We start from the raw sequence: 21,370 nt of genomic DNA, 5'->3' as shown, positions 1-21,370 counted from the left end.
TATTTTAATATTTTTTTGGAACTGCCCAGTGTGGCTGGGGAAGCCCAGCCAGATGGGTGGGGTATATTATATTATATTATATTATATTATATTATATTATATTATATTATATTATATTATATTATATTATATTATATTATATTATATTATATTATATTATATTATATTATATTATATTATATTATTATAATAATTATTATTATTATCATCTCTGATGACTTGCGTGCTCAGTCTCTAAAGGTCTCTGAGGCTTGTCACAGTTTTTTATGCTCTTCCGATAACCGGAGTTCGCCTGGCTGCCGGCCAGTGGGCTGGAGCCAGCTGGGGGCCTGCCAATTGCCCCCATCTCCCCAGACGCATCCCAACGCTCCTCCCCCAGCAGGAGGAGGAAGCTGCCACCTCGTCGTACCAAGGACGGAACAGCTCACTCCTCGGTTTCAACATCGCGATGCAACGCAGAGATTGCGCTGTCCGGCTGGCGGTACATGGTGATGTTGAAAACCTGACATCACCCAGCCCTAAACCCCTGGTGGCCCCAACCCAACTCTACAAAAAGCATCATTCAGAATAGTGGTTTGCACAACTCATCTAGGAAAGCAACAGTGGAACCTCGGTTTTCAAATGCAATCCGTTCTGGAAGACCGTTCGACTTTCGAAACGTTTGGAAACCAAGGGTCAATGGTCGGCAAAATCCGTTAGAAAAAAATGGGAAAACACACAGCAGAAGCCGTTCGACTTTCAAGGTGCGTTCGAAAACAGAAGCAATTACTTCCGGGTTTTCGGCGTCCGGGTTCCGAATTGTTCGTCAACGGAGACGTTCGAGAACCGAGGTTCCACTATACCAACAGTCACATTTGAAAGAGTAGCAATTAAAAATCCAAGTAAGATTATTTAGCTGAATTAATTGCTGCATCACAGGGAGTGTGGCAAGATGCCCCAGGGGTCCCTTCTAATGCTGGAATTCTAGGATTCCAGGATCGTATGGGCTTGGAAGGGGTTTAGACAAATGGCTGATGTCAGGGGACAGCCATCGGAACAGGGAAGGGAAGCTGAGGGGCAGTTGGGTTACAGGGAACCCCCTAACTGTCGGATTCTCAGGCCGCAGTCAGAGGTAACTGGCCATTCTCCAGGCATTCGGCTTGAGATCCTGTTGACCTCCCCGTCTGCGTCTCCCGGCAGGATACAGGCGAGGTCACTATCGGCGATCCCACTCAGCGTGAGAGGGACACACCAACTCCTCCCTCCTCCCTGCTTCCCTCAGGAAGGGGAAAAGAGACAGACAGAAATCTATTTACATATCTTTATTTCTGTCACTGCAGCAGTACAGAGAAACACGTCTGCACTCTCCAGTCTCCAACAGTAGAGAGAGAAACTCCACCCCTGTACTTCCAGTACAGGTCAGATGACACTCTGAGCTAACATCCGGTGCTCAGTACAGTGAATAGACTGCCCCTTTGTTCCAATAGTACAGTCCCAAACATCAACATCCTGTTTTGCATTCCAGCAACTTGCAGCTCGCTCTTGCATTGCTGCTTTTTCCTGACACTAACATCTTGCAAAGCAGTTTCTCTTCCTGCGGTGGGGAAAGCCCCACCTCCAGTGGGGAAGAGGGAAAGGGATAAGGGGATGCTGCTGGGAACCCCAGCACCACTCCTGGTCAAGCCAGCCAGGATGGAAGCAAGCCTCTTCCTTCGCCCACCCTGCGCAGAGGGGTAAAATGCAAAGAAGGAAGGAAAAGCCTGGGGTGACTAAGCTATTCTGTTGGGGGACGACCCGGAAACTGTTAGATTTCTGTGTGTTGCCACTGTGCTCTTGGAGTCACAAGACTCTGTTTTGCATTCCAGAGATTCCAGGCTATTGGAAGTCTCACGGAAGAAAGGAGACGGATGTGATGTTACTGGTTTCCTGTTCCTTTGTTGTTCAGTTGCTCTCTGCTCTCACAGAGAGAGCATGTATATTTCTTTTCTGTCTGCGTAGTTAGGAATAAAACTCTTTGCAATGTAGCTCATATTTTCTCACCCTTCCATGCGGGCTGGATACTCTGCGTAATTAGAGAATGGGCCTGGAGCCTCATCAGGTCATTAATCACGTCGGAGGACTCGACCGGAGGAGTAGCTCAGTTGAACGCAAGTCCAACAGAAACAACCACTCCCGGATTCTGCTAGCGACTGAGGCAGACATGAACTTGTGGTAAAGGTAAAGGGACCCTTGACCATTAGGTCCAGTCATGGCCGATTCTGGAGTTGTGGCGCTCATCTAGCTTTACTGGCCGAGGGAGCCGGCAGCCAGCATGACTAAGCCGCTTCAGACGAACCAGAGCAGCGCACAGAAACGCCATTTACCTTCCCGCTGGAGCAGTACCTATTTATCTACTTGTGCTTTGACGTGCTTTCGAACTGCTAGGTTGGCAAGAGCAGGGACCGAGCAATGGAAGCTCACCCCGTCGCAGGGATTCGAACCGCCGACCTTCTGATCGGCAAGTCCTAGGCTCAGTGATTTAGCCCACAGCGGCCACCCACGTCACTGTGCTGTAAATAGTTTTGCACCGAAATAAAAACCTGTAAGACACAGGTCGGAGCCCTGACTGGTTACTCACGAGCAACCGCCGCCGCCATCTGATAGCTGTAAAGCTTACTAGCTAGGATGGCTGTGTGTGGATCCAGAATTGGCCTCCACAGTCATTTACGGACTCATTGTTAAAACCGTGTTTACGGAAGAGAATCTTACTCGGCTACGAGTGATCGCAAAAGAAGAAGAAGTTCTGCCCTCCACTGTCAGAGGCAGCAACGCTTCTGAAGACCAGTCGCTAGGAACCACAGGAGGAGAGAGGGTTGGTCCTGTGCTCAGATAATATAATAATAATAATAATAATAATAATAATAATAATAATAATTTATTATTTATACCCCGCCCATCTGGCTGGGTTTTCCCAACCACTCTGGGCAGCTTCCAATAGAACACTAAAATACAATAACTTATTGAATGTTAAAATAAAAAAATTCCTTCCAGTAGCACCTTAAAGACCAACTAAGTTAGTTCTTGGTATGAGCTTTCGTGTGCATGCACACTTCTTCAGATCTGCATGCACACGAAAGCTCATACCAAGAACTAACTTAGTTGGTCTTTAAGGTGCTACTGGAAGGATTTTTTTTATTTTGACTATGGCAGACCAACACGGCTACCTATCTGTTATTGAATGTTAAAAGCTTCCCTAAACAGGGCTGCTTTCAGATGTCTTCTAAAAGTCTGGTAGTTGTTCTTCTCTTTGACATCTGGTGGGAGGGAGTTCCACAGGGCGGGCGCCACCACCCAGAAGGCCCTCTGCTTGCTGCCTCCCCACATGCATCTGGCCGGCGACTGCAAGAACAGGATACTGGCCACTGATGGGCCATTGAGGGCGCTGCTTGTGTTCCTGCACATCCACGAGAAGGCTGCCACTTACTTTTTCCCGACTTCCTTGAAGGCCAAGGAGTGGACCGTCTTGCATGTCACGTTTGGGGGGAACCTCTGCGCCGCCTGATCCGCAATGGTCCTGTTGAATGCCAGGTACAGGAATCGGAGCTTGGACCACTTCTCAGCGTACCTGATCAGGGTGGAAGTCTTCCCTGTTCCTGAGGAGGAAACGGAAACTCTTTCCATTGTTCCAACACCGTAGCGTAGATTGTGGCTGGAGCAGCTACGATGCGCCAAAACCTGCTGGACGGCTGACCGCTGGCCACGTGGACTGGGGTTGATGGGAGCGGGAAGTCCAACAAAACTTATATAAAGAGCTATGTTCTGGTTAAGTTACAGCGACAGAAATTGAAGCAACAACTGGCTGTACTCTGCCAATTCAGATATATTATCATCATCCTTTTCATTACGTATTTATTTATACCCTAGCTTTTTCCCTGACGGAGACTCAAAGTGTTCTATACATTATAATATACAGAATATATATTCTATAACATATATAAACATTACTCTTTTGCCAGGCCTTTGGCTTATTAATATTCTACAGCCTTTTAAATGTGTCTGTGGGAAGTGGGGCTGTTGGTTTGCGGTTTTCATCTGAATTATTTACTTCAGTGTTTTTCAACATTTTTGGGCAAAGGCACACTTGTTTCATGAAAAAAATCACGAGGCACACCACCATTAGAAAATGTTAAAAAAATTAACTCTGGGCCTATATTGACTATACAGTGGTACCTCGCAAGACGAATGCCTCGCAAGACAAAAAACTCGCTAGACGAAAGGTTTTTCCGTTTTCGATTTGCCTCGCAAGACGAATTTCCCTATGGGCTTGTTTCGCAAGACGAAAACGTCTCGCGACTTTGTTTCCTTTGTCTAAAAACAAAGACATGTTTTGTTTATAAAGTTAATTTATTTTCCCTTCAATTTTTGAACTGCTCTTTACAGTATGTGTGACTTTAAAGAGCAGTTAATAAACTGTTGTTGTACCAAATTTGGCTTTGTTTAGACTTTTTTTGACCATAGGAACGCATTAATTTCGTCTTGCGGGGCACCACTGTATATGAAGTAATTCTCTTGAATAGGAATCAAATAAACACAAAGAAAGTATTTTATAATGACTTTATTATGAAATAGTAAGTAAACAGAAATATGAAAAATTATAAAATACTTTATTCAGTGTGCAACCTGGGCCTGTTTCGCTGAACACAAAGCTGATATTCTGGCTGGAATCGAACGTTGTGGACCGTTCTCTGCTCAGCGGGGATTGATCCGCTGATCCCCGCTGAGCCGGCGGATGACAGCTCCGTCTCCGCACTGTGTGCGGAGAGGGAGATGTCAGAGCCCCGCTACTCTCTATGGGGAATCGGATGAGAGCGGACTGCCTGTCCGCTCTCATCCGATCCCATCCGCTCTGATCCCCACCCAGGACGGATGGAAAATAGGGTGGACACAGTCCGGCACCCGCCTAGTGGGCGAAAATTTGACATTTTTTTTTTTTAATCTTTCGAATTTTTCAATTTTTCCTACGGCACACCAGGCAACATCTCGCGGCACACTAGTGTGCCGCGGAACAGTGGTTGAAAAACACTGATTTACTTGTGCTTTTATCTTGTATTTTTATTCTGTGAACTGCCCTGATATGTTATGAAGGGCAGCATAACAATAATAAAATGATGATGATGATGATGATGATATATAAATCTGGTCTACATATACTAAGTAAGTTTATTCGTGGCCTGAATAAACCAAGGAATTGTCACCAGAAAATGGCACAACCATCACTAAAGGTAGGGAGAGTTCAAAAGGCGCCATGCGCCATCAAGCGGCCATTTTAAGGCCTGTACGCTTAAGGCCACAAAGTAGTATAAACACCGGCAACTGGGAAACACTGGCCTGCAAGCGCTCCAGTTGGAGAACAGCCTTTGCCAAAGGTGTCATGGGCTTTGAAGACACTCGAACTCAGGACACAAGGGAGAAACGTGCTAAGAGGAAGCTACGTTTGGCAAACCCTCACCGTGATCAGCTCCTGCACGGAAACTTATGACCTCACTGTGGAAGGACGTGTGGATCCAGAATTGGTCTCCACAGTCACTTACGGACTCACTGTTAAGACCGTACCCATGAAAGACAATCTTACTCGGCTACGAGGGATCACCAAAGAAGAAAGATTCTGTGTTGACTTAAGCCACCTTACCTGCAAAAGCAATGATTTTCATAACCTCCCTTGGTGCAATTGCGTGATTTAAGATATTCTGCTGTTCACAAGTGAGTCGTGTATCAGGGTTGCTGAAGAAAAGGACCAAAACCAACATGGATTAATGAAACGCTAGAACACGGCACGTGTTCACGGCATGGAACACAAACCTAGACAGCATCTTAAAAAGCAGAGACATCACCTTGCCAACAAAGGACCATATACTAAGCTATGGATTTCCCAGTAGTGATGTATGGAAGTGACAGCTGGACCATAAAGAAGGCCAAAGGATTGATGCTTTTGAATTCTGGTGCTGGAGGAGACTCTTGAGAGTCCCATGGACTGCAAGAAGAACAAACCTCTCCATTCTGACAGAAGTCAGCCCTGAGCGCTCACTGGAAGGACAGATCCTGAAGCTGAGGCTCCAATACTTTGGCCACCTCATGAGAAGAGAAGACTCCCTGGAAAAGACCCTGATGCTGGGAAAGATGGAGGGCACAAGGAGAAGGGGACGACAGAGGACGAGATGGTGGGACAGTGTTCTCGAAGCTATGAACATGAGTTTGACCAAACTGCAGGAGGCAGTGGAAGACAGGAGTGCCTGGCACGCTCTAGTCCAGGGGGTCACGAAGAGTCGGACACGATTAAACGACAACAACAGAACATGGCAATCAAATGAGCCCCCGTTCTCCAAATCTGTGGCAGCCCCAACCAGTCCCGCGAGGGAGAAAGCTGATACAGGAAATTTTCCTCCCTCTCTCATCACACCAGAACTCATCCAATGAACCTAAAACGTTGGAAGATTCAGGAGGGCTTGCAAGGCAAACTGGCAACAGCCGCTGTTCATTTCAGCTTTCGACGTGAAGACAGGAAGTACCTGCACTGAGGGCCTCTTTCGTATCCGGAGCTGCCCCTTTCCGGCTCGACGAATGTGGTGCCGTTGTTAGAATTCTCCAGGAGATAGAGGCAGTAGAAAATGCTGTAGTGAAACCTACAAGGACACAGAGAGAAGGAGTGTATGAATCGAAAGAGGTCCCTAACAGCATAAGCGAGGATGGAAAAAACAAACCTAGGTAACAATATACAGATGTCAGCATAGGGAAAAACATGGAAAGGGGATTTGAGATTCACAGCATGTTATACATTAAAATAAAATGATGCAAAAATGATGTATCGCTGGTATTTAACCCCGAGTAAATTAGCAAAAATGTATAGGACTAGTTCAAATATCTGCTAGAAATGTAAAGAAAAAGAAGGCACCTTTTGCCACGTGTGGTGGAACTGTAAAGTAATAAAAGAATTCTGGGAAATGATTAAATAATAATAATAATATTTTCTTTATACCCCGCCCATCTGGCTGGGTTTCCCCAGCCACTCTGGGCGGCTCCCAATCAAGTGTTAAAAACAGTACAGCATTAAATATTAAAAACTTCCCTAAACAGGGCTGCCTTCAGATGTCTTGTAAAGATAGGACAGCTGTTTATTTCCTTCACATCTGAAGGGAGGGTGTTCCACAGGGCGGGCGCCACTACCGAGAAGGCCCTCTGTCTGGTTCCCTGTAACCTCACTTCTCGCAATGAGGGAACCTCCAGAAGGCCCTTGGCGCTGGATCTCAGTGTCCGGGCTGAACGACGGGGGTGGAGACACTCCTTCAGGTATACAGGACCGAGGCTGTTCTCTCAGGACTGGTGTTATGTGGTCCTGGCGGCCACTCCCAGTCACCAGTTTAGCTGCCGCATTCTGGATTATTGCAGTTTCCAGGCCACCTTCAAAGGTAGCCCCATGTAGAGCGCATTGCAGTAGTCCAAGCGGGAGAATGAATTGAATTTTTTAAAAAATAATATGTACCGTTTTTTCCGCTCTGTAAGACGCACCCGGCCATAAGACACAGCTAATTTTCGAGGAGGAGAACAAGAAAAAAAATGTTCTTTCCCACTCTGCTCAGCGCATCTCCAGCAAAGCGGGAGGAGAAATGGAAGGGGCTCCGTTTCTCTTCCCGCTTCGCTGAAGGGGCACTGCACAGTGAAAGCTGCGCAGCGGCTCTCCAGCAAAGTGAAGCCAGGAGAGCAAGAAGGATCGGTCCGCCCCAATCCCTCTTGCTCTCCTGGCTTCAGCGAAAGCTGCGCAGCCTGCATTCGCTCCATAAGACGCACACACATTTTCCCTTACTTTTTAGTAGGGGAAAAGTGCGTCTTATAGAGCGAAAAATACGGTGTATATTGCATACCACTGCTTCATTTTTAAAAAATCAAAGGGGTTCACTGCACAGAACACACAAAACCATACAATAAAATCATTATAAAGAGTTAAAGACAGGTATCAAATTAACCACTGCGGAAGGTTATATCCTTAACTGCCTCTGCAAAGGCCTGGCGGAACGGAAATGTTTTCAGCTGGCGTTTAATAGTTGGTACAGAAGGAGTCAAGGCAAACGTGCGTCTGCGTTCAAGGATGCAACTTGGGTTTCGCCGCCGCTGGAACCCTTGACTGCCCTGCCCCCTTTTAAGCCCCTCCCTTGGCAGACGTACCTGTTGCTGATGTGAATCTTTTTATCCCGCATGGCAAACAGCAGAGTGGCCATGCAGTACAGAACTTCCATGACGTCCACTAGCGAGAGGCTTGAGCTGGGTCTCCTAACGGAAGCCACCAGCTCCTGGATGTCAGAGACACCTCCAGAGATCAGCACGATGGTAGCAAATATGGCCCAAATGTACGGAGGCTGGAAAGGATATTTTAAAAAACAATAATAATTAGGTTCATCGCAAAGCTTTATGTTTTATTATGTTTTTAGATATGTTGGAAGCTGCCCAGAGTGGCTGGGGCAACCCGGTTAGATGGGCAGGGTACAAATAATTTATTATTATTATTATTAGACTTTAGAAATGCAATTTACCAGGCCTAGTTCCAACATGGAACTGTCAAAGGATAATAGTACTGTGCTTTTCAGTGTACAAGACTAGGTTTTTTTAATTTTAAAATTAGGTTCAAAATTGTGGGTCGTCTTATACAGTGGTGCCCCACAAGACGAATGCCTCGCAAGACGGAAAACTCGCTAGACGAAAGGGTTTTGCGTTTTTTGAGCTGCTTCGCAAGACGAATTTTCCTATGGGCTTGCTTTGCAAGATGAAAAACGAAAACGTCTTGCAAGTTTGTTTCCTTTTTCTTAACACCGTTAATACAGTTGCGACTTGACTTCGAGGAGCAACTCATAGAACGCGGTGTGGTAGCCTTTTTTGAGGTTTTTGAAGACTTTGGTGATTTTTGAAGCTTTTCCAAAACTTCTTTTAAACTTTTAAAACTTTTTTTGGGGGGGTTGGATTTTGGGTTGGGGTGTTTGGAATTCAAGGACTTGGTGTTGGGGAGGGGTTTGCAAGAATCTGGAAGCTTGTGTGTTTTTCCCCTGCATTTTTATGATTTTCTGTGACCATTGGGCCACTCTGCTGTTTTTTTTAAAAAATTCTGGATTTGAATTTCTGTGTGGTGGGTGGCTGGGGGAACAGTTGAGGAGGGGGTTCTTCAGCAAGAAGCAAAGAGTGGAAGAGGAACCTTCTTCGAGTTGTCCCCCAGAGTCTTAGAAAATGTACTGTACACTTTGTTGATTTTTAAATGTTTTTCTGTCATGTTTAGAAACTTAATTTATTGTTCCTTCAATTTTTGAAATGCTCTTTACAGTATGTGTGCCTTTAAAGAGCACTTAATAAACTCTTGTTGTACCAAATTTGGCTTTGTTTGGACTTTTTTTGACCATAGGAACGCATTAATTGAATTTCAATGCATTCCTATGGGATTTAGTGCTTCGCAAGACGAAAAATTCGCTAGACGAAAAAACTTGCGGAATGAATTAATTTCGTCTTGCGAGGCACCACTGTACACGGATACAATCTCTCCCCATTTTCTCATTTTGGAGTCCACAAAAATAGGGGGCGTCTTATACATGGGGCATGTTATACAGGGGGAAATATGGTAGTTTATTAACGCAATGCGTTTTGAGCACTTGAACAGCATGAAAAAAACAGTAGTAGATAGGTAGCCGTGTTGGTCTGCCATAGTCAAAATAAAAAAATTCCTTCCAGTAGCACCTTAAAGACCAACTAAGTTAGTTCTTGGTATGAGCTTTCGTGTGCATGCACACGAAAGCTCATACCAAGAACTAACTTAGTTGGTCTTTAAGGTGCTACTGGAAGGAATTTTTTTATTATGAAAAAAACAGGCACCCATCAGATGTTTTAGATCACAATTCCCATCAGTCCCAGTCAGCGTGGATGATGGGATTTGTAGTCCGAAATGTCTGGTGGGCAGCAGATTGGAGAAGGCTGTGTTACAGAAACACTGATCTTGCGCATAGAAGAGGGCGGCTTCCAACAAAGATTAAAAATACATTAAAATGTCACACATTAAAAACTTCCCTGAACAGGGCTGCCTTCAGATGTCTTCTATATGTCAGTGAGTTGTTTCTCTCTTTGACATCTGATGAGAGGGTGTTCCACAGGGCAGGCGCCACCACCGAGAAGGCCCTCTGCCTGGTTCCCTGTAGCTTTGCTTCTCACAGTGAGGGAACCTCCAGAAGGCCCTCGGAGCTGGACCTCAGCATCCGGGCAGAACGATGGGGGTGGAGACGCTCCTTCAGGTATACTGGACTGAGGCCGTTTAGGGCTTTAAACAACTTAATTTCTTAATTTTGGGTTTTAAAAAATAGGGGTCTTCTTATACATGGAAAAATACGGTAATTCAGAAAGGCTGATGAACCTAGTACAGCAACACCCGCTTTCCAACAGGATAATTGTTTACACCAATGGCTCTCCCCCCTTCGTGTCCTCTAGGGAACCCCCTGGTTCATGAACCACTGATTTAGACCTTCCTGTCACCTTTTCCCAGTAGTGATGTATGGAAGTAAAGCTGGACCCTAAAGAAGGCTGATTGCCGAAGAATAGATGCTTTTGGATTATGGTGTTGGAGGAGACTCTTGAGAGTCCCATGGACTGCAAGAAGATCAAACCTCTCCATTCTGAAGGAAATCAGCCCTGAGTGCTCACTGGAAGGACAGATCCTGAAGCTGAGGCTCCAAGACTTTGGCCACCTCATGAGAAGAGAAGAATCCCTGGAAAAGACCCTGATGTTGGGAAAGATGGAGGGCACAAGGAGAAGGGGATGACGGAGGACGAGATGGTTGGACAGTGTTCTTGAAGAGACCAGCATGAGTCTGACCCAACTGCGGGAGGCAGTGGAAGACAGGCGTGCTTGGCGTGCTCTGGTCCAGGGGGTCACGAAGAGTCGGACACGACTAAACAACAGTCACCTTGCATGCTCAGTGTGTCACAAGCAACCCTTTTAATTGGGGTTCCATTGACCTCAAAGCCCCCTTAGTGACAGCCACAAAGTACCATATTTTTCGCTCTATAAGACGCACCAGACCACAAGACGCACCTAGTTTTTGGACGAGGAAAACAAGAAAAAAAATATTCTGAATCTCGGTAGCCAGAACAGCAAGAGGGATCGCTGCGCAGTGATCCCTCTTGCTGTTCTGGCTTCTGGGATGGCTGCGCAACCTGCATTCGCTCCATAAGACGCACATACATTTCCCCTTACTTTTTAGGAGGGAAAACGTGAGTCTTAGAGAGCAAAAAATACGGTAAATACACACACACACACACACACACACACACACAAAAATGGGGGAGGGGACTGAGAGCCAACTCAGTCAACTCTCCTACGGTACAATGCAATGCACGTTTACTCGGACGTAAGCACCACCGGGCTCAACGGCCACATACTGCCAGGTCCAGTGGGATCGCAGCCTTATTGCAGCAGAATATGCAGAGTGTGGAGAGAATAAGCATGCCACGCTTACTCCCGCGTTGGGGCTCGACAGCTCAGGCAGCCAGCTGGCAAGGCAGGCTTCGGCCTTGGGAAAGAGAGAGTGCTTTGTCAAGCACTGGCGGATTGCTCTGGGATCCCAGCAGCGATGGCTCTTCGCAGAAGCAACACATCTGTGTGGAACCAAAGCAAAAAAAGAAATAATTATGGCGTTAGGGGACCCCTCATACACCAGATCAGGACTGTCTTCGCCGGAAATGACAGACCGTGGTACCTTGGTTCTCAAACGCCTTAGTTCCCAAACGCCGGAAACCCAGAAGAAAGTGTTCCGGTTTTCGAACTGTTTTTCGGGAGCTGAACGTCCATTGCGGCTGTTGGCTATCGTTTCCGGGGCGCCTGCACCAATCAGAAGCTGCACCTTGGTTTTCGAACATTTCGGGAGTCAAATGGACTTCCGGAACAGATTAAGTTTGGCACTTTTGCTTTTGCTGTTTATTTTGTGTTTTTGTTTTTGAGGCTTTTTCGCTTAATTTGTTTTTGTGACTGTGTGGAAACCAGTTCGGCTACTGATTGAGTGATTGTGTGACTGCGGAAATGAATAAAAGCCCTCCATCCAAACAATGACTATCATCAGTTCAGGTAAGATTTTTTTAAAAAAAAAAATTATAATCTACAATACTGTCTTAATTATTTTATAGTACAGTACATTGATTATATGAGGGACACGGGTGGCGCTGTGGTCTAAACCACAGAGCCTAGGACTTGCTGATCAGAAGGTCGGCAGTTCGAATCCCCGCGATGGGGTGAGCTCCCGTTGCTCGGTCCCTGCTCCTGCCAACCTAGCAGTTCGAAAGACCTCAAAGTGCAAGTAGATAAATAGGTACCGCTCTGGCGGGAAGGTAAACGGCATTTCTGTGTGCTGCTCTGGTTCGCCAGAAGCGGCTTAGTCATGCTGCCCACATGATCCGGAAGCTGTACGCCGGCTCCCTCGGCCAATAAAGCCAGATGAGCGCCGCAACCCCTGTCGTCCGCGACTGGACCTAGCAGTCAGGGGTCCCTTTACCTTTACATTGATTATTGCTTTGATTTTATGGACCAGTGGCCTCGTTAGAGAGTAAAATTCATCTTAAATTGCTGTTTTAGAGGTTGTTTTTAAAAGTCTGGAACGGACTAATCCATTTTGCGTTACTTTCTATGGGAAAGCGCCCCTTGGTTTTGGTTAATCCAGAACGGATTAAGTTTGAGAACCAAGGTACCGCTGTACTCTAGTCCTTGACAATCTCTATACAGTGGTACCTCGGGTTAAGGACTTAATTTGTTCCGGAGGTCCGTTCTTAACCTGAAACTGTTCTTAATCTGAAGCACCACTTTAGCTAATGGGGCCTCTTGCTGCCGCCGCGCCGCCAGAGCACGATTTCTGTTCTCATCCTGAAGTAAAGTTCTTAACCTGAAGCACTATTTCTGGGTTAGCGGAGTCTGTAACCTGAAGCGTATGTAACCCGAGGTACCACTGTACTTATCGTTTGTAGGTTTGTGCAGATGGAGGAAAAGGCATTTGCACACTCTTGTCTCCTTACATAGTTTCGCTGTTTTGAACCCGGGGAGCTTCAAACAGAAAACTTTCCCCTTTCCACCTCTTCTTCCCATTCTCCTGCTTTTGATTTTTTCTTATTCCCTAAGTTTACTCCACTTTTGGACTCCTGAACACATTAGCTGGGCCTTATCTGTTTCTGCACGAGTCGTGCTTACATCCCATTCTCAGGCAAAGAGGTAAGGACCAGCAGCCAATGCCACTTGAGAAGCAAAAAAAAAATTTAAAATCAGATTTCTTAAAATTTAGAATGGATTTTTAAAAATTTAAATTGATTTTTTTTATTTAAATTGGATTTTTAAAATAAAATGCTTTTGGAGGAAAAATCCTTCTAAAGATAGTTTTCTATTTAGGTTACATTATAGTCCAAAGGCTATTCATCAGGAAATAAGGATTTGTTTTAAGTTTTTCATGTGTGCCAAAACTCAGTCTACGGGTTTAAAAACAAAAAAAAGTTTAACCACATTAGTTAACAAACATGGATACATTTGCGATAATGTTATTGCTTTAGTTAAATAAATTGTTATTAAGGAAATGGCTATTTTTCTCCTTCCAATAAAGTACAGCAGAAAAGTTGTCCAAACAGAAAGAGTGAACTTACTAAACCTCACCATAATTTCGTAATTATGTGTCTATGTATTTCTGATAGTATAACCAAATCAGTAACTTTTTTGATATAACTGTAAAAACAACTCTGAACATTTATTATTCCAAAAATGGAAGCTTCATCTTGTTGTAAATGTTAAGATTATACCAGCAGGAATGAGTCTTTCCGTAAAATAATAATGATGATGATTTAAATCTGAGTCTTACTGACGAGTGATTTAAATCGATTTGATTTAAATCAAATCCACCCTGGAAGCATCACTCACCGTAAAAACCCCAGCGGAAAGTGGCTCTGCTTTGGGGTCAGGTCATAACGTTGAAGGATGGCCTTCACAATCAGCTGGGCCTCGGTCTCAGACTTCAGGTACTTGTAGTACAGTTTCTTCCAAGGAACAAACTGCAGAACACCAAAGCAATACATCAGCTCCTTTCTAGAAACCGAACGAAGTTTAATTTATGCATTCTACCCTCCCAGAGGAGTAAAACAAGCAGTGTTAGGAACTCAGGTATAGTGACCTGTGAAAAGGATCTAGGAGTCTTGGTTGACCACAGACTTGACATGAGCCAACAGTGTGACGCGGCAGCTAAAAAAGCCAATGCAATTCTGGGCTGCATCAATAGGAGTATAGCATCTAGATCAAGGGAAGTAACAGTGCCACTGTATTCTGCTCTGGTCAGACCTCACCTGGAGTACTGTGTCCAGTTCTGGGCACCACAGTTCAAGAAGGACACTGACAAACTGGAACGTGTCCAGAGGAGGGCAACCAAAATGGTCAAAGGCCTGGAAACGATGCCTTATGAGGAACGGCTAAGGGAGCTGGGCATGTTTAGCCTGGAGAAGAGGAGGTTAAGGGGTGATATGATAGCCATGTTCAAATATATAAAAGGATGTCACATAGAGGAGGGAGAAAGGTTGTTTTCTGCTGCTCCAGAGAAGCAGACACGGAGCAATGGATCCAAACTACAAGAAAGAAGATTCCACCTAAACATTAGGAAGAACTTCCTGACAGTAAGAGCTGTTCGACAGTGGAATTTGCTGCCAAGGAGTGTGGTGGAGTCTCCTACTTTGGAGGTCTTTAAGCAGAGGCTTGACAACCATATGTCAGGAGTGCTCTGATGGTGTTTCCTGCTTGGCAGGGGGTTGGACTCGATGGCCCTTGTGGTCTCTTCCAACTCTTCTATGATTCTATGACCTCCCATCGGACATCAAGGCAATAAGCAACTATCTGACTTTTAAAAGACATCTGAAGGCAAACCTGTTTAGGGAGATTTTTAATGTTTAATGCTGTATTGTGTTTTTAATATTCAGTTGGGAGACGCCCAGAGTGGCTGGGGAAACCCAGCCAGATGGGCAGGGTATAAATAATGGATTTATTATTCTTTATTATTCTTTATACAAGCTAATCGTCAAATGGCACCTTAAACCTAGGTTGCGGTCGCCGCAACAGACGGTTTAGGTGCCATTTTCTCCTCAGTGAAATTTCTTCTTCATTTCATTTCTGTACCGCTTTCGATTTCAAAGGAAAAAAGATCTCAAAGCGCTTTACAACACATTAAAAGATCCTGTAAAACAATCCAGGATAAAACAAACTAATGGGAAATATTTCACATCCTATTGTAAATGGCATTTTGCTTTCCTACTTGATAGAGCTGCCCCATAGCAGAAGTTCTCTAGGAAGCCAGTGGGGTGTCCTAGTTAAGAGTGTCCTACTAGGACCTGCGAGATCAGGGTTCAAATCCCCACTCAGCTAGGAATATCTCTTAACCCATGGCTAGGCAAACTAAGGCCCGGGGGCCGGATCCAGCCCAATTGCCTTCTCAATCCGACCCGCAGATGGGTCTGAGAATCAGTGTGTTTTTACATGAGTAGAATGTGTGCTTTTATTTAAAACGGATCTCTGGGTTATTTGTGGGGCATAGGAATTAAAATATAGTCCGGCCCCCCACAAGGTCTGAGGGACAGTGGACCGGCCCCCTGCTGAAAAAGTTGGCTGACCCCTGTCTTACCTTACTTCACAAAGTCGTTGCAGGGATTAACTGAGGAGGGGGGATGAAGCATGTATTATTCTTATTATTTATCGAATTTATATACAGTGGATGCTCGGGTTGCGAACGTGATCCATGCGGGATGCATGTTCGCAACCTGCAGCGTTCGCAACCTGCAGCTGTGTGTCTGCGCACGCGCAGATTGCGATTTGACACTTCTGTGCATGCGCAAAGCGCAATTTAGCACTTCTGCACATGCGGGACCGCCAAAACCCGGAAGTAACCCGTTCCGTTACTCCCGGTTTCAGCATGTCCGTAACCTGAAAAAACGCAACCTGAAGTGTCTGTAACCAGAGGTATGACTGTACTGCCCTATACCCAGAGGTCTCAGGGCCGTTCACGCGACAAAAATCAAAATATAAAACCACAAAATATATAATCAAAATAAGAACAACCACCCAATAACTCTCCCTGTTCCCCACCAAAAATACCCCCACATTTTAAAAGGTCATAGGATGTGAAATCAACCAAAGGCCTGGTTAAAAGGGAACATTTTTGCCTGGCGCCTAAAGGTGTATAATGAAGGTGCCAGGCAATCTTCTCCCCATGTACTCCTTGGGAGGAAAACGGTGGGATATACCGTATTTTTTCGCTCTATAGGATGCGCCAGACGATAGGATGCGCCTAGTTTGGGGGGGAGGAAACAAGGGGGGGGGGAATTCTGAATCCCAGAAGCCAGAACAGCAAAAGGCTTCTGGGATAGCCGCTGGAATAGCTGGTCTAGCTTTGCGCGAAGCTTCCACAGGGCACGGGGAGCCTTCATCCCTGTGCCCTCCGGAGGCTTCTGGGACAGCCCGCGAAGCCTCCGGAGGGCAGCGGGATGAAGGCACCCCGCTGCCCTGCGGAGGCTTTGCGCCGCTAACCCCAAAGCCTTTGGAGCGCAGCGCGAGGTCCCGCTGCGCTCCAAAGGCTTCAGGGATAGCCACCGGAAGCCTTTGGAGCACAGCGGGAGCAAGCGCTGCGCTCCAAAGGCTTCGTGTTCCTTTTGCTGAAGCCAGGAGAGTGCTGAAGTGCACACCGACCCCTCTCGCTCTCCAGGCTTCAGTGAAAGTAACGCGTAGCCTCCAGAGCGCGGAGGGAGCGCTCCCTCTGCGCTTTGGAGGCTTCACGTTGCTTTCGCTGAAGCAAAGGAGCCTACATTCGCTCCATAGGACGCACAAACATTTCCCCTTAATTTTTGGAGGGGAAAAGTGCGTCCTATAGAGCGAAAAATATGGTACATTAAAGCAATAAATATGCTTTTCTGCTTCCCTGCTTAAGAAAGCTGGAGGGGCCAGTCGGGCGGAGATGTCAGTCACTAAACCTGGCACCTAGAGATCTCCACGTGGGTGCAATTGGGCCCTTGCCAATCGCAAAACACACCTGGCTAATTTCTAACCCAACCGAGGAGGAAGCATCGCTCACCTGCGGGTCGGAGATGATCCGATGCCAGCGATGAGACACCAAGGTGAGGCTCTGGAAGAGATGGGCCGCGGGCACGAGGGCAAAGATCTCGCGGAGAACCTCGTCGGGCAGCTGCTCTATGTTTCCCTGGGGAACCTCCCAACACGGGGTCCCCAAGAGCCCAAAACACGCATCTGGCAGAGGATCAATATCAAAGTCGTTGGCATCCGGCTTGAGGCTTCCATCAGCCCAGGGCTGCTCAGATCGCTGCCCCAGTGGTGGTTTTTCATCCTGGTCCCACTGGTCACTGCCCGCCCTGAGGTTGCTGGGGCTCTCAGGGAAATGTGGCCGTTTCCTGGAAGCCATCAGGGCTGGGTCCCCGCCGTCCCCGACTGCAGAGCAGGACTCCTCCGGGTCTAAGAAGTCATCGTGAGCGAAAAAGGATTCCAGGAAGTCTACCTCCTGTTTGCACTCAATGTCTTTTGCCACGACAGCTGCACATCTAGGCGGTTGGGGTTTGCTTCTGAAGTAGTCGGTGATGCTGCTTTGGTGGCCCACTCCTCTGATGGAGACTGGAAAAGAAAGAAATCGCAGCCTCTGTTTACAGACTTCCAGCACCCTTCCCCACAGCATCTGGTACCCTCCAGATGTTCTGGACCACATTGATCCTGGCCAGTAGGACCATTTTGAATGACAACGCCCATTTAAGGTGTACAGTGGTACCTTGGTTCTCAAACTTAATCCGTCCTGGAAGTCCGTTCCAAAACCAAAGCATTCCAAAACCAAGGCAAGCTTTCCCATAGAAAGTAATGCAAAATGGATTGATCCGTTCCAGTCTTTTAAAAAGAACCCCTAAAACAGCAATTTAACATGAATTTTACTATCTAATGCAGGGGTCAGCAAACTTTCAGCAGGGGGCCGGTTCACTGACCTTGTGGGGGGCCAGACCATATTTTGGAAAAAATAATGAACGAATTCCTATGCCTAGCAGTTCCTAGCAGTTCAAAAGCACATCAAAAGTGCAAGTAGATAAATCGGTACTGCTCCGGCGGGAAGGTAAACGGCGTTTCCGTGCACTGCTCTGGTTCGCCAGAAGCGGCTTAGTCCTGCTGGCCACATGACCCGGAAGCTGTAGGCCGGCTCCCTCGGCCAATAAAGCGAGATGAGCGCTGAAACCCCAGAGTCGCCCAGACTGGACCTAATGGTCAGGGGTCCCTTTACCTTTTACTCATGTAAAAACATGATGATTCCCGGACCGTCCGTGGGCCAGACTGAGAAGCATAGCTGTCAACGTTTCCCTTTTTTAAAGGGAAATTCCCTTATTCCGAATAGGATTCCTCGCAAGAAAAGGGAAAAGTTGATAGCTATGCTGAAAAGGCGATTGGGTTGGATCCAGCCCCTGGGCGTTAGTTTCCCTACTCATAATCTAAAATGAAAGCAATAAACAATGAACTGCAGTCACACTTTCAATCAATCAGTAGCTGAACTAGGTTCCACAGTCACAAAAAGCCACAAAAACAAAAGCGCAAATAGCAAATAGCAAAAAAAGACAGACTGCAGCGTAACCCTCAAAATGGAAGTGTGGCATATTCTCCCAAGAAAAGTTCGCAAACTGGAACACTTCCTTCCGGGCTTACAGTGTTTGGGTTCCAATAATAAATAATAATAATAAATTTTTATTTATATCCCGCCCTCCCCAGCCGAAGCCGGGCTCAGGGCGGCTAACAACAATAAAACAGTATAAAAGTATAGCATAAACAACACTCTAAAATCATTCATTATAAAATTAATTAATTCAGGCCACTGGCAACCGTTGGGCCAGAGCTCCGCGAAGATTGCCAAAGGAGGGAGTCAGGCTGTGCCCTGGCCAAAGGCCTGGTGGAACAGCTCTGTCTTGCAGGCACTGCAGAAAGATGTCAGGTCCCGCAGGGCCCTAGTCTCTTGTGACAGAGCGTTCCACCAGATTGGAGCCGCAGCCGAAAAAGCACTGGCTCTGGTTGAGGCCAGCCTAACTTCTCTGTGGCCTGGGACCTTCAAGATGTTTTTATTTGAAGACCGTAAGTTTCTCTGTGGGGCATACCAGGAGAGGCGGTCCCGTAGGTACGAGGGTCCTAGGCCGTATAGGGCTTTAAAGGTTAAAACCAGCACCTTAAACCTGATCCTGTACTCCACCGGGAGCCAGTGCAGCTGGTGTAGCACCGGGTGAATGTGATCTCGCAGCGAAGACCTCGTAAGGAGTCTCGCTGCAGCATTCTGCACCCGCTGGAGTTTCTGGGCAGCCCCACGTAGAGCGAGTTACAATAATCAAGTCTGGAAGTGACCATTGCGCGGATCACAGTGGCTAGGTCAGGGCGAGAGAGGTAAGGAGCCAACTGCTTAGCTTGGCAGAGATGGAAAAATGCCGCCTTTGTTATAGCTGCAATCTGCGCCTCCATGGAAAGGGAGGTGTCGAAGAGTACCAAGGCGTTTGAGAACCAAGGTGCCACTGTAGTTTTAACCCATCCTGGAGTCTGTTCCCAGGGCTGCCCCTCGGCCACAAACATCTCCTGCCCTCATCTCCTCACCCCAACAACCCTGCGGGTTAAAAGCTGAGACCCAGCAATTTGCTCCAAGCTTAGCCAACTGAGGTTGCCCACCGCCGATTTACGGAAGCAACAGTTTTGCCCATGGCTTCCCCCAAAACCGAGTTGAAAGCCCACCACCTGATATTTAGCAGAGATCGCCCACACACTTCCAGCCCCCCACCACAGGCGGCTATACCTCGGGGGTGCTTTTTCGTCCGGTAAGTTGGGTATAGACCTCTGTGGACGTCTTGGCTCCCTTGTCTCCAACCCAAAGGCTGCGTCAAGGATGAGGCCCCTTCCGGGCTCTGGTTCAGAGCTTCACACTCAAAGGCTGTTAGACGAAGCTGCTTACGTCGTCTCACTGTCCTCAACAAAATGGTAAGAAATCACCCTTTCATGAGTGTTACTTCTGTATTGGGTCAGGTGAAGCAGTGTTAGAAACTCATTAGCATAAGCTAATCGCCTTAAATGTAGGTTACAGTCGCCACAACAATCTAGGTGCCCTTTTTTTTTTTGTTACAATGAAAATTATTATTGCTGTTATAACTATTGATTTTACTGGAAGGGCTGGTACCCTGCTGTTTTTACCGTAATTACCCGTTTGCTTCCAACACAACTTTTATATTTAAATACAGTTTTTAATTCCGTTACTATTATATTTTTAATTAATTCCTTATCAATGTTGTTAGCTGCTCCTGTTTTTATCAGTAAGCCACCCCAAGGCTCTGTCAGGGAAAGAAAGGTGAGTTAATATTAAGGATAGTGTGCTAAAAAAAAATTAAAAACAACTAACGATTTATTAAATAATCTATATGCCGCCACATCACAAAAAGCACACAGCGGCTCGCAACTACGTGAAAACATAGTTCGAAACCCCCATTTTTCCAGGCGCATTTTGCGACAGGGAAATTCATTAGTGTGAGCAGTTTCTGAGCTCTTGGCGCAGTTCTGCGCCTAAGATTTCAGATTAAAACTGCAGAGCGGAAGGAAAGGGGGACCTTTTTCTGCCTCTGAAGACTGGAGAAGAGACCCTTTTAGGATTATTAGCGGGGTGAGCAGGGGAAGGAATAGACCCAGAGAAAAATGGACTTAAAACCATAAAACTAGACACACACACACATACACTCACCCAAATAAAAAGAGAAATTTAAAAGCAAAAAGCAGATTATAAAATTACACACAGGCTCTGAAATGCACAAATAGTAACAGAAAACCTATGGATTAAAATGCACAGAAAAAGTGATTTCCTGCCATTTTTAAAGTTCCAGCAAATTTCCTCCCAAAATAAACATGCAATTCAACCCTAATTTAGTAACAGCCCCAATATATCTAACACCCCACCCCATGCAAACCAGGGTTTTAAAGCCATTAGCCCTCATTTGCAGTTAATTAAGGGTGTGGATTAACAATTTCCCTTTTCCCCTTCCCAGACTCTCACTCTCATCTTGGAAGCAGGAGAGAGGCGTCGCCTTTGCACGCCCACCTAACCCGCCACCAGGCTTTTGCTTCGCGCACCCTACACGGCTAGGCGCCTAGGCCCCGCCCTCCCCTGATTGACGCTCCAGGCGAGCCATAGAGCTCGCCGGCCCGCGGGCTCTTCCGGGGTCGGCCGAGCCGTTGCCAGGGCTCGGAGGGCACGAGCGGACACGTTGCCCGGAGTTTGCTGACGTACTTCCTCTTTGCTTCCGGCCTTCCTCCCAATCAAAGAGATAATAGCAT

General features: G+C 46.5%; 1 protein-coding gene across 1 annotated transcript in view; it reads right to left on the bottom strand.

The window, feature by feature from the left end:
- The window catches only part of FBH1 (F-box DNA helicase 1), a 47,008-nt gene extending 25,858 nt beyond the window's left edge, over positions 1 to 21,150 (bottom strand). The window contains exons 1-9 of the mRNA XM_081209895.1: positions 21,090 to 21,150; positions 19,848 to 20,012; positions 17,109 to 17,659; positions 13,925 to 14,055; positions 11,496 to 11,634; positions 8,176 to 8,366; positions 6,525 to 6,638; positions 5,648 to 5,739; positions 3,443 to 3,611 (exon numbers count right to left, since the gene is read on the bottom strand). Of these exons, the coding sequence (XP_081066021.1) occupies positions 3,443 to 3,611; positions 5,648 to 5,739; positions 6,525 to 6,638; positions 8,176 to 8,366; positions 11,496 to 11,634; positions 13,925 to 14,055; positions 17,109 to 17,659; positions 19,848 to 20,012; position 21,090 (1,553 nt within the window). The 5' untranslated portion in view covers positions 21,091 to 21,150. The remainder of the gene's footprint in view (positions 1 to 3,442; positions 3,612 to 5,647; positions 5,740 to 6,524; positions 6,639 to 8,175; positions 8,367 to 11,495; positions 11,635 to 13,924; positions 14,056 to 17,108; positions 17,660 to 19,847; positions 20,013 to 21,089) is intronic.
- Positions 21,151 to 21,370: the final 220 nt, after the last annotated feature.

The sequence above is a fragment of the Podarcis bocagei genome (genome assembly GCF_964188305.1).
Source record: "Podarcis bocagei genome assembly, chromosome: 10".
NCBI classification, from domain to species: Eukaryota; Metazoa; Chordata; class Lepidosauria; order Squamata; family Lacertidae; genus Podarcis; species Podarcis bocagei.
Note: the sequence above shows the minus strand (reverse complement) of the source record. Positions and strands in the feature narration are given on the sequence as shown.